The sequence below is a fragment of the Tiliqua scincoides genome, chromosome 1 (assembly GCF_035046505.1).
Source record: "Tiliqua scincoides isolate rTilSci1 chromosome 1, rTilSci1.hap2, whole genome shotgun sequence".
Taxonomy (NCBI): domain Eukaryota; kingdom Metazoa; phylum Chordata; class Lepidosauria; order Squamata; family Scincidae; genus Tiliqua; species Tiliqua scincoides.
In genome coordinates this window covers 177,447,878-177,461,410 of record NC_089821.1, presented here as the reverse complement: position 1 = coordinate 177,461,410, position 13,533 = coordinate 177,447,878, and the positions used below count along the sequence as shown (strand labels likewise).

At 41.2% G+C, this 13,533-nt stretch overlaps 1 protein-coding gene across 1 annotated transcript in view; it reads right to left on the bottom strand.

The window, feature by feature from the left end:
• Nucleotides 1-982: 982 nt before the first annotated feature.
• The window catches only part of RIMS1 (regulating synaptic membrane exocytosis 1), a 219,220-nt gene continuing 206,669 nt past the window's right edge, over nucleotides 983-13,533 (bottom strand). The window contains exons 11-17 of the mRNA XM_066622705.1: nucleotides 12,561-12,607; nucleotides 9,395-9,507; nucleotides 8,112-8,242; nucleotides 6,159-6,330; nucleotides 5,867-6,023; nucleotides 4,344-4,415; nucleotides 983-1,140 (exon numbers count right to left, since the gene is read on the bottom strand). Coding sequence (XP_066478802.1) covers nucleotides 983-1,140; nucleotides 4,344-4,415; nucleotides 5,867-6,023; nucleotides 6,159-6,330; nucleotides 8,112-8,242; nucleotides 9,395-9,507; nucleotides 12,561-12,607 — 850 coding nt within the window. The remainder of the gene's footprint in view (nucleotides 1,141-4,343; nucleotides 4,416-5,866; nucleotides 6,024-6,158; nucleotides 6,331-8,111; nucleotides 8,243-9,394; nucleotides 9,508-12,560; nucleotides 12,608-13,533) is intronic.

The following is a 13,533-nucleotide window of genomic DNA, read 5'->3' as shown; positions in this document are numbered from 1 at the left end:
GGTCGATGAAAGTGTCAACCCAATGTGTGGTGGCAGTAAAGAAGGCCAATTCTATGCTTGGGATCATTAGAAAAGGTATTGAGAACAAAATGGCTAATATTATAATGCCGTTGTACAAATCGATGGTAAGGCCACACCTGGAGTATTGTGTCCAGTTCTGGTCGCCACATCTCAAAAAGGACATAGTGGAAATGGAAAAGGTGCAAAAGAGAGCGACTAAGATGATTACTGGGCTGGGGCACCTTCCTTATGAGGAAAGGCTATGGCGTTTGGGCCTCTTCAGCCTAGAAAAGAGACGCCTGAAGGGGGACATGATTGAGACATACAAAATTATGCAAGGGATGGACAGAGTGGATAGAGAGATGCTCTTTACACTCTCACATAACACCAGAACCAGGGGACATCCACTAAAATTGAGTGTTGGGAGGGTTAGGACAGACAAAAGAAAATATTTCTTTACTCAGCGTGTGGTCGGTCTATGGAACTCCTTGACACAGGATGCAGTGACGGCATCTGGCCTGGATGCCTTTAAAAGGGAATTGGACAAGTTTCTGGAGGAAAAATCCATTACGGGTTACAAGCCATGATGTGTATGTGCAACCTCCTGATTTTAGAAATGGGCTATGTCAGAATGCCAGATGCAATGGAGGGCACCAGGATGCAGGTCCCTTGTTCTCTGGTGTGCTCCCTGGGGTATTTGGTGGGCCGCTGTGAGATACAGGAAGCTGGACTAAATGGGCCTATGGCCTGATCCAATGGGGCTGTTCTTATGTTCTTATGACCCTTTGTGACTATTTAGGGACTTAAAAGGACGACTACTGGTTCACTTCCTGCTTTAAACTTCTCTGTTAAAAAGAACAAGTTTGGTTGTTCAGCAGTTGTTTCAATTCTTCCCCTGAAATCAATGGAACTCAAAAGTGTTTGACTTTGGTTGAATTGTGTATAATGCATTTTCTTGAGGAAAGCCAGAATATTTTGAAGCCTACCTCTGTAATGGCACATTTGGTAAACGAGAACGGGTCCTGCCCTGATCGTCACCACGGTGAGGAGATACAGATCGTGAACGATGATGGGTTGTCCTTTGCTGTTCTGGCACAGTTAACGTTGTAGATTTACCTTCTCTAGTGCTAGACCTATAGCCTACTGGTAAAAGTGCAACAAAATGAAGTTAGTTCAGCTCAGAAATGGCAAACTATTACATACTGGCTAATCCTGCTAGGAAAGCATATCTCATTCATTACAGGATTTTTCGGCATTTATTTAATGAATGAAAATTCTAACATATCATGCAGCCAGGGCTAACAATTAACACTATCTTTAAATGTAATGTATATATAAGAAAAAGAAAAAAAAAACCAAAAAGGTACACACATACATACAAGAGAACTGACGTGCAGAGTGCAAAATTTCCAAAGGTGAAAAAGTGACTGGCAGCAGGTACAATACCTAAGGGGTTAGATATTACTTGCCACAAGGATACCTTTTCAACTCTTTAGCATTTTTAAATGAAATCTGTATCTTAGGCTGCAACACTGAAAACAATGCTGTTGTTGACATTCCTGCAATCAATGCAATTGCTCATGAGTAAATTGTTTTAGGGTTGAAAGCCTGTTTCCAGTTTCATTTAAATTATCTGCTGATATGATTATGGTACAGAAATCAGCTGACCAACCAATGCTTAGGTATGTATTCCCAGAACATGCTTCAGCTGAACACAAAGACATTATTACTAATTGTTGTTAGCCAGAGCCCTAACCCCACAGAACAGAAATGACCCAAATCAAAGAGCAATGTATCCAAATGCCATCAAGACAATTGATCATTTGAGCTGAAGGATCAACAGACGACACATTCCATTTAAACAGTAAAAACCTCATCCGCTTGTGGCTTACTGTTGAAAACATTTTAACATTCTGTGTGTTCCTGAGGAATTCTGTTCATGCCATCAATGTAATAATGAGGAGCCACTGAGCTTTACAGAAAATCCTCTTCAACCAAAAGGAGGTGGAAAGACAAACTCTCTCACCAATAAGAGAGAGAGGCTAGATATATTAAAAAGCCAATAACAAGGTGCTTGATAGCAATTCAAACTCTTAAACACTGCTCCTTAGAGGTTCATGGATTCATTGGACATTAATGATCCTTAAGAGAACTTCAGAATTGTGGCAGGGAAAAAGAGAGGTTATAGAAAACCATTCTCAATATATATGTGCTTCCTCTCACTGTTCTTGTGTGGCTGCTTCATGGAAAGAAAAGTAGATAGGTTGTTGCTCATGCAGAAAAGTTGCTTAGAATGAGAGATTTAATAACTGTCTAAATCAGTGGTTCTCAAACCTTTAGCACAGGGACTCACTTTTTGGAATGACAATCTGTCTGAGACCCACTGAAAGTGATGCCATGGCCGGATATTACATCATCAAGCAAATTAAAATAAATAATTATAAATTATTAAATTTAAGTAAAACAAATAATTAAATAAAGGGAAGCCAACCCTGTTCCACCAAGTGAATTTTCACTGTAGCCTGCCTGCAATAACACTCTCCCCCCCCCCCACAAAAAAAATTCAGTAAGATTTTCAACCCTGTCCACTGCCCAGTTCAATTTTAATTCTTAAACTAAATCACTGTCAGGACTCACCTAGCTTTACAAGTCTAAAAAAGAAAAAAACATCACCTTACCAGCTCAAGCCTCTGTTTTATTCTTTTTATGGGGGGGACTGCTTTCTGGAGCATTTGTTGAGCTCCACTTTCATTAGATCCGGACCACTTTGGCCTTGCATTCCTCTTTGCCTGACCTGACCATGAGCCAAGGCATAGTTGCTTACTTGTAAGTAAACGTGAACGTGTAGCTTCATTTCGCTTTCCATAGGGCTCAATACATTCATTAGTTTGGAGGGAAGGACTTCCTTCTCAGGTGTTTTTGGGGGGCTGTATTCATCGGATTGGGACCATTCTGGTATTGTTGGATTCCTCGCAGCCTGCCCTTTCCAATGGACTATGGCAAGTTTGCTTAGTCATGAGTAAACACACGACATGGCTCAGTTTCACTTTCCACAGGTCTCCATGCATTTGCCTTCTGAGCTATCAGCTAAAACTTCGCGACCCATCATAAACAGGTCGTGACTCACCAAGTGGGTTGCGACCCACAGTTTGAGGAACCCTAGACTAAATATTCTGATATTAAAAATGGCATTCTTATCCTAGAGACAACCAAACGTTCACACACATACATAATCTACTATTATAGCAAACAGAAATTGCTTTCATTAACATGGTCTGTGCTGAAGTTGACAAAAGTATGTGAAGATTCTAGGCATCGAAGTCCCAAGAGCTATTGGGACCACTTGAGCTAGGTTAATCAGCAAAACATTGTCAAAACCATTCAAATTCCTTTTCTGAATGTTAATACACTGATTTAGGCAGTTGTGGTCAAGTCCAGATTCAGAAAACATTCTTTCCAGAAAAATAGCAACAACAGCATGAAAAGCTAATTTTTGTCCCACATATTTACAGGCTTCTTTGATGTGTTTAGTGATTCTCATGTAATTAAATGAAAAACTTGTTCAGACACCTCAGCAGTTGGTGAATTGCTACACCACATTAGACTTGTCATGTCACAAGTAGTATATAAAGATATACTAGCCAAGGTAACATTGACCACAATACAAAATAGTTGGTGTGCAAATGGAGAAGATGCCTGGTCACAGTTGGAAGTCTTTCCAATATTTTTACTGCAGCTGAAGGTATAAGTTGTTTTTTTAAAAATTTCAAATTGGTGTTCCTTTTACAGATGATGACCAACTGCAGCAAAAACATCTGCAGCACCTTCTACTGTGTTCAGCCACGACTATCTCAGATTGTGGCCCCTGTCTGTCTGTAGCAACTCAGAATCTCTCTCCATTTACACATTTAGGATCATGATAACTTATGAATGCTTATGAGAAGTATCAAAAATACAGGCATGCTTCATGCAGTTATTATATACTCATGCATTTTCAATATAGTCCATGGAGAACCTCTCAACTAGTGAACTGAATGGAACTTGAAAATTTAAATTATATTTCAACTTGACATTTGAATTACGTTATAATATCCTTTTGCATATTATTGCAAAATAACTTCAGAAAGAAGTCGTGACCCATGTATTAGTTAGGCAAGCAGAAACAGTACCCATGCCAGTGCAATTTGGTGCAAACTTATTAGATGTTCACCATGGAATACTGAATCCATTTCTTTTCTACAAAACAATCTCCTAATTCATAACCTTTCAAAAACCTGGAAAGTTCAAACTGGAAGAGGGAGGGGAGTAAGTAAAATGGAGGACCATGCTCTTCACCCACGCACCTGAAGGAACTACTCCAATACCATCATCAACATCAAAATCTGAGATGTCACTATCACTGATTCGCTGAGATCCTGTGCAACAGTAAGGCAAATAGATACCTGTATACTTGGTTCTTTTAAAAAGGGTCAAAATAGGTTTAAGTTAAAAGCCCGGTTATTCTGAAGAGTCAAATATGGGATGCATTCAACACTCAAAATACAAAATGATCTTGCAGACTATTGTAAAAAAACTCAGAGAGGGGACATACTTAATCTCTGCTTATGGCATCAGTCCCAAGCATACTTACAACAAGTGCTACTGAAATTGAAAGGATGTCTGACTACGGCCATAATTCTATACACACTTACCAGGAAGTAAGTCTCACTAAATTAAATGAGATCTACTTTTGAGTAGACATGCCTAGAATTGTGCTGTATATAGACTAATATGAGCTACAGCAGTGCACAAAGCAACTTGCATAGCTGTAGTAAAAGTAAAATTAAACTGCCAGGAGGGGCAGAATAAATCAAGGGTGTAGAAACCAGCAGATTTCTAAGGCTGTGGAAAATTATGCCAATCCTGAGCTAGCTCCTAGGGCACAGGTTCAGGGAAGCTACTGAGAGTTGGAAACAGGAAAGCGGTGCAGTCCCCTGAGCTTGTCTGGCAAAGCACTGGGATCTAGACTTGAGGCAGAGTCCCTTTATTCATGCTTTTAAATCTCTCCTGCCCCAGCGGATGTAATTGCTAACAATTCTAGCCCAGCCACAGCCTTACCCACAGTCCTACTTCATGCCTGAAATCAGGAAGTTCTGCCCAATGAAGAGCTGTATGGTGCTTGAAAGTTATGGTCGTCTTATGCTTCCAACCACTTTCTACATCAATTTTTTGATCCTCAATAATCACACATTTTCTATTCTAAAACAATGAGGTGTTGTGGTCCAAAAGCCAAAGCACTCTGGATTTAAAATCTTAGAGCAGAGGTTCAATGAGATTGTTATAAAGCAATAATAAGAATTATGCTATTCACAGTTAAGAATACAGTAATCAGTCCCATCCTTCCAAAATGACCTTAGCAAGATGACCTCATATTGACCTTCACATTTACCTTAACAATGACCTTCACATTGGCTGGATTCAGTGTGGCTGCTTTGGAACAAACTGATCTGAAGATTCCATCAACATTTTGCCACTGCCAGTTAGGCAGTGCCCTCCACAGCACAAAGGAAGGGGACTAATGTGAAACTGGGAAATGGGTGGTAAATGCAGTTGTTTCTCAAATTTTATCCAGGAAAATCTTAGAAAAACACACCTTTTAAAACCAGTAGTGTAGCTAGAGGGATGCAAAATCTGAAGTAAGTGCAGGCTCCAGAATGCGAATGTAAGCAGCCCCTTCCTCTCGTCCTTGGAGCCATTCAGGCAGCAACTATTCCCTGCTTACACTAATGTTCGGGAGCCTGCAGTTGCTTACGATTTTGTACTTGGTTTTATTATCTTGTATCATAGCAACTTGGAGAGAGAGAGAGAAAGGAAATTCTGCACTTACTTTGTAATTTTTTGCTGGAGTTTTCTCCACCATGGGCATGTCTCCTTGGCATGAAAGGTGATGGCTGAGGCAGAGGTAGTGAGGATTCATCGTGTGTCTGCAACTTATACCAATGTGGTTCATCATCTAAAAGTGCTGTCTCCAGCTCAATCAGGATCTAGGGAAAATAAAACAAGTTCAACCTTATTGTAAAGCAACAGAAACAAAATGTCTTCAGGTGATTTCAAAACACCTTGAGATTCTATTACACATTGGAAATGTAATAACATTACAACGTTGACATATGCATCACCTCTCCAAGAAAGTCGCTCTCTTCTTCTTGCACTCTTGGCTGATCCCAAACAGTGATTTCTAACATTCGTTCTCTAAAATCTCTACGATGCACATGTGAATAGAGAAAAGTTTGGTTCCATTTTGGTTCTAAGCTTTTCTTTACTGTTTTGGTCCTCCTTTTACTCTTATCACTGAAACATAAAAACACTGTTATAAATGATCATGTAGAAAACAACTCACCATGTTGTCATCTAACACTTCATGAATTGAGTCCCCTGCCTTGAGTCCACTTTGGTGTGGGAGAAACAAGGAGTAAATAATTAAATAAATAAATTAAATTAAATTGAGTCTCATCAGCAGCTGGGATCCAGGGCTGTAGACTCCTGCTGGTATTTTCCCTCCATACCAGTGAAGAGTGGGGGCCACTCTCTGGCTGATTGATGCCCTTGTTTCTTAGTCACACAAGAGTGCTGCCCAGCCATGAAAACTGTGAGGCCATCAGCTGGCTATAAAAACAGGCTATAAAAGCCAGCTAAAGGCAGACTCACTCACAGACCAAGCAGAGAGACTCACTAGACATATGAATTAATGAAGCCATTATGAGGATTCTTAACTTCTCAAACCATTTAGGGCGCAACCCTGCCCTTCAGTTGGGTTGATGCAAGCCTCTGGGGTGGGGAGGAGACAGCAGGGAGGCGTTCCTGGGCAGGGGGAGGCGGGTGGTGGGAGGCCCTGGGGGCGGATGGGTGGAGAGTGGGAGGAGGGGCTGAGATCCAGCACTTATGCTGGATCCCAACACCTGTTGCCAGGGAGCTCGGAGCGGCTTCAAGCTGCTCCAAACTCCTTGGACTTGTGTCACCTCAGGAGGTGGCACAAGTCTGAGAAGACCCATAGGGGAGTAGGTGCCTTACCCAGAGGTAAGGGGAAAGGGGAGCCGCCTTGGGCCCCTATCCTGCGCTGGATATAGCACAAGCCTCTTGCTTGTCTGTTCCAGAGCAGGGCAGGATTTTGCTCTTAGTAAATTAATTTCCTAACAGAAAGGTCAAAAGTTGGAATGTTTCCTACATATGGTAAAGACACTAGAAGCAAATATCCAGAGGACAATAGGAACAAGGAAATGAAACTTTCCCTTAAAATAGTCAGGAAGAAAAGGAGAGTTATGGCCCCATCATATCCCCTTCCCTGCAAGCACAACTAGCGTTGTGCTATCATAAAGCAGCCTCTTTTAATGAGTGCAGTGGGCCCACCAGCAGAGTGATCACAGTGGTCTCCTGCATGCTGACAAACACCCGTTGAAGCATGTAAGCCCATGCAGGGAGTTGGAGGGAGGCAGAGGAGGAATGGGATGGGTAGAACTGGGACATGACAGAAGCAGGGAGGAGGATGGATCAGGCCTAGGAGGGGAGTGGGATCAACGGCAACAATGCATACCAAATACTGGTCTCCTTTCTGGGCCTGATCCACCTGCACAGAGGATTTGTGCCAATGAGTGAGCTAGTGTAGGTTCGAGTTAACCCATAGTGGTTGCTGGGACTTAACCCAGGGCAAGGGGACTGATGTCTCCTTACCCCAAGGAGACTGCCAGCAGCTGAAAATTCCACATGGGATGCAGTGGAAGCCACAGTGGCACAACTGGGGGACTTAGGTAGGAACTGCATGGGGATTTAGGTAGGGTTGGGCTGCCTAACCAGGTAGGAAGGCTGTTGAGAGGTGGTTTATCATTTGTAGGGACAAAATTGCATTCCTTTCTGTGGAGGAGAAGGCATTTTGACAAATGCAGATGAACAGACACCCATTCTCCTCCATGAATTTCCATGAGGAAATTAGAGTAACTATAGGTGCATTTATGGTTTTATTTTGGTATGACTCATATGAAAAAATTGTGAAACATATAAAGAATTATAAAAATGTTCGGTCAAATTGTTTGCTTGGAACAGTATATTTTTCATTCACTTTTCATTTAAAGTACAACCTTCTATCTGGGAGGAAATACATTTTCACGTAGGGATTCCTTGGTCGTCCATCTGTTCTAGGTGGCAGATCTGTTGCTTGAAGAACATTCACTATTAACTGGTGCCCCACTTTGTCATACCATAGTTTAATCTAAAATAAAAAAAAAGAACTCATATACACAATAATGGTAAATTATTCATTAAAATGGGCTAATAGCCTAACCAATCCTGGAGATTTGAAGTCAAGATTACAACGTATTCATTTACAAACAGCAAAATTTGTTCTGTACTATAACAGATACTAATAGATACTGTACAATAAATTTAAGTAAACCCATCAACTTAAGTCCAGTCATCAAATAACTGATCACATGGAAAGGTATTTGGTCTGATACACGCATATGCATTCATTCTTTGGTATCTACAACATCAAGGGAGAACTTGGATGTGTGAATAGACCACCCCAGACAGAACTTTTATGCCTCCTCAAATGCAACGTTTTTCATTCAAGCATGAATTCAGCTTCCAGTCATCAACTGTATAATTAATCACAAGCACAGTAATTAAGCAGAGAGAAATAAAGCATAAGGAAATCAAAGAATGGATGCACATGTGTGAAACAGTAAATGCAGCTGAATGTGTAAACAGACACCATTGGAAAGTACTACAATTAAGATTATGTGATGTAATATGAACATCTCACACAGCAGTACCTTGCACTTTCGTCTGGTTAGGGATCAGAGCATAGATAAAAGTAAAAAGTGGATGAATGTCAAAGCATAGGTTTATTTAACTTGTAAATTATTTTGGCTGGCAAAAAAAGTAAGTATTTAACACTTGCAAACACATACGAAACCGAAATAAATGGAAATAAAAGAAAAATAAATACAAGAGCGTCAATGAATGTCATGGATGGTTCGCTGAAACTGAACAAAAGAGGAAAGCAAGAGGACGAAATTTAAAATTTGGTTATAATTGAAAACGGCTGAAAGAGGAAAGTTATGAAAGTCAAGTCGATGGATGTTAAGGTATCTGGGATGATCTACACATATATTAGTTCCCGTTTAATGCTGCAATCACCAGCTAATGAACATGCATAAACGGTTGATACCAGGAGTTGGCTAGGTTGGGCTCAAACCCATGTTTTTGCTGCTGCACCACTGACCCCCCAGCCTGTCAAATAAGAATTGTAACATTCCTCCTAATTCATTTAAAATATGAACAAAAATTCAATGATTTAACAAAAAGAGTATCAGGAAGCAGATTAAATGCATGTCTTGTTTTTAAAAAAATGTGTACTTACAGAAAGCTGCCCTGGTAGGACTTGGGGTGCATCTCTTAGGGCTCCAGGACTAGTAGGGGAAATAACAGAAATTGAAGGCCGTTCCATTTTTTGAGATTCAAATGAGCTAGAACCTGGAAAGGGGGGCGGGGAATCAGCAATGTCATTCTGGATACAGCATATCAAAACATATGGATACAGCATATCATATTTTTTTACTACTGCTACTGCTATCACCACATAACATTTATTTACTGTGAACAGTTTCTACTTACCTAGCTACTCAAACATGTCTATGATGATTTGATCATCAATGTTAAAAAAAGAAATCCTTTTTGAAAATGAAAACAGCTCAACTGTAGATTGTGCTGGTGCAGTGGGACAGCATAGCCTACGCAGCATCCAACACAGCTTAGAAGCAGGCTAGAGCTCACGGTTAGGGGATATTTTCCCCCTTACCCCAAGTAATGCCCCAGCCTGCCCAACGGGGCCACTCTGATCTCTGTCAGCTTTTTATCTAGTGGAAGTCCAAGCAGCCTGGTGTAACACCAGAAGCCCAGGATGGGGTTAAGATACAGTGGAGGAGGCCTCACTTGATCCTGTTCCTTTCCCAGGCCTGATCTGCCCCATTCAGCCTTCCCACCCAAAATTTTCCCTCCCCAGCTCCCCTCCACTGACAGGCACAAATCTTACCTCCACTGGTGGCAGTGGGGCTGGATGCAACATCAGCAGGGCAGTACAGGCTGCTCTACTGGCGCTGCTTACTCACCAGGTGTCACAACATACCTTACGGCATGTTTGCGACACTTTCTGCCAGTGTAAGGATCACTGGGCTGGCAGATCACCAAGTTTGGATCGTGCTACCAAGGTGATAAGAGAATCTTGTTCAAATTCATTAATAGTAGTAGTACTAGTAGAAGTAATAGTAGTAGTAAGAAACATAGTACCTTCCCATGTTAACCCACTTTCCATAGCTGCAATTTTAAAAAAAGAAGAAAATAATAGAAAAGGATGGACAAGAAAGAAAAATGAAAACATTTGAACATTCTAAAAACTTAAATTGTGTTGACTCTTCAACAAAATGTTTAATTCTGAAAAGAAGATAAACCAAAATAGCAAATCTGAGAGCCTTTCTCCAAATAACTGCCCAACTTCAGTTTACCCCCATGTAGGACCCCACAAGTCTCTTTGCAATGTCAATGTCCCGTCTGCAAATAACTATGGAAGAGAGAATAACCTTAATGTGCGGCAAAAACTCTTGCTGCAAGTTGAAAGCGGGCAGAGGGAGAGCGCACAGCTAGGTACAACTTTCTGGTTAAAGTTGTAACAATGCAATACTTTTGCAGCCAAAACACAGACAGAAAGCATAATAACATGCATTTATTAGGCAATGAATTAATCTTGTAGGAAGGCCTTAAGTGACATCTTCTCATAGAAAAAAATCCTTTCCAGCAAAACTCCACTTTTAAGTGGAACATCATCATTCATTTCCATAGCACAGAGGAACTCTGCCTCTTGTTTAAACTACGAACCGATTCAGACAAGCCATTCAACGTGGAGGCATGTCACCAGTGGTGTCACTAGGATTCACGTCACCGGGTGCAGGAGGCCTGCGCATCACCCCATGCAGTGGGCGCGGCAACACCCCAGTTGGTGGGCGTGGTGATGTACCATCACCTCGCCCCCACTGGTTTTTTGGCTGTACCTTTTGATAGAATACAGATATTTCAATGTGGTTTGTTTCATTGCATTCTGCATTAAATTACACATTGATTGATATATAACATGATGGTCTTATTCCTCCAAACTCTGATTTTAGTGATTTTGAACACTTGCAGAGTCTCACACACATACCCCATGTCAACTTACTAACACCTTACTGCAGCAGTTCTCAAACTTTTAGCACCGGGACCCACTTTTTAGAATGACAACCTATCCAGGACCCACTGGAAGTGATGTCATGGCCAGAAGTGACATCAAGCAAATTAAAATAAATAATTATAATTAAATTAAAATAAAAAATAATTAAATAAGGGGGAGCCACTCCTGTTCCACCAAGTGAATTTTCTCTGTAGTATGCCTGCAATAATAACCCTCCAAAAGAATCAGTAAGATTTTCAGCCCTCCCCAGTGCCCAGTTTAAAGTTCTTCTAGCTCAAGCATATCAAGATAAAGACCCACCTGGCTTTACAAGTCTAAAATAGAAAATATTCCCCTTACCAGTTCAAGCCTCCTTTTTTGTTCTTTTTAGTGGGGGAGGGGGGAAAGGCTGCCTTCTGGAGCATTTGTTGCACTCCAGTTTCATCAGATCGGGACCATTCTGGTGTCCTCACATTCCCCTTTACCTGGCCTTATCACAAGCCAAGGCATGTCTGCCTACTCACAAGTAAACACAACCCTGTGGATTAGTTTTGCTTTCCATAGGGCTCAATACATTTGCAGCTGGGAGGAAGGGATCTCCTTCCTGAGTGTTTTTGGGGGGCTGCATTCATTAGATAGGGACCATTCTGACTTTGTTGAATTCCTCTCAGCCTGCCCTTTCCGACGCACTAAGGCAAGTTCGCTTACTTGCGAGTAAACGTGTTATACAGCTGGGTTTCACTTTCCATAGGGCTCCATGCATTTTTGGGTTTCCGGCTTTTTGGCCATAACATTTGATGGAAAGAAGATATTTCACTCTGGTTTTTTGCACTGCAGTCCGCTGGAAATTCCGTATCCAACGCTATATGACATGATGGGGTTGCTCCTAAAAGTGTGATTTTAGTGCGTCATCCCCCAGTGTGCGCCACCCCTCCTTGCGCATCACCCGATGCGGCCCGCACCCCCCGCGCCTCCCTACTGACACCACTGCATGTCACAACCAAGTGTTGGGATCCCACTTCATTTGAAATGGAGGTTCAGCCAGGAAGTGCTGAGCTGCAATTTCATCACAGTGATGCATTACAGATATTGCCACTGGAAATCATTTATCCCTGTTTTCTTCCATTCATTTAGTGGTGCCTATGTGGATCATCTAAGCAGGCCTCATGAAGGGATGTATGGCACCAATGTTTCGTGAACTGCACCCACTGATATCAAAAAGAGTTTTAGACCAAGGTGGTGCTAACACACTATTATATTGAATGAATCATTATGAACAGGATAATGTTCCAGTCTAAGCATTTGGTGGAATTAACAGAATACTCACTAGATTCTAGTGGAGGATGAGAAGTCTCAGGAATCCTTGGAATGTCACTAAAAATACAGACATATAGAAAAATGAGATACAGCTGAAATGGCACTCTGCAGAACAAATACAGGTTGAGACTAATTATTTGCATTGGTTCCCTTCCAAGCACTCACGTGGATAAAAGAAAAAAGCACTATAGCAAATCAATTTAAAAAACAAAGTTTCTTTGCTCCAGTGATTGAAAAACAGCCTTGCTGACCTTTTGACTCTAAGATAAGAGTCATTAAGAAGACAATCCATCAGCACTTCACTCAGCCCCTCCCTTCACCAATGCAAAATGATCACCTTTCTTTCACATGCTGGGGGAAGGGAGGGGTCCCCAGGAGAGAGAAGGGTTGATGGATTGTTAGCCAGCACCCCCCCCCTCATTAAGGAGGCTGTTGTTAAAGGACTGTTCAGTTTTTGAAACTGATTTTAAAGGGATGCATTTTTCCCCTTCTCCAGGGATCAGCACATTATTTCTCATTTGCAGGGGCCATTCCGTTGAGTCAAGTCAGTGTATAAAAAATCAGTGTATAAATAGGCTGGACCTGTACATGGTTTTTTTCCAGAGGCACAAATGTCTTTAATTATTTCAGTCTCATTGATAAAACTCTAGTGAAGAAAAGCCCTTACACTTCCACCCATGCACCATGTCCTTGAAATATTTCACACCTGTAGCTTTTTGATACAATTCTCCTAGATAATTTGTTGCTTTTATTTTCATGCACCTCTCAGTTTGTTAGAAAAGATGGGTTTTTTTTTACAATAGAGGTAGCTCAGTACTGTTATGAAATGGTTAAAACAAACTCTATTGTGGATTCATTTTTGACAATGGTAATACAAACGAACTTCAATAATAAACAGTATAATGTTAATATTGTGGTTGGAGGTTCCACAATATTGTAAAATCACAACAGGAAGAAACAAAGTGGAGAGGAGATGAGTGAGA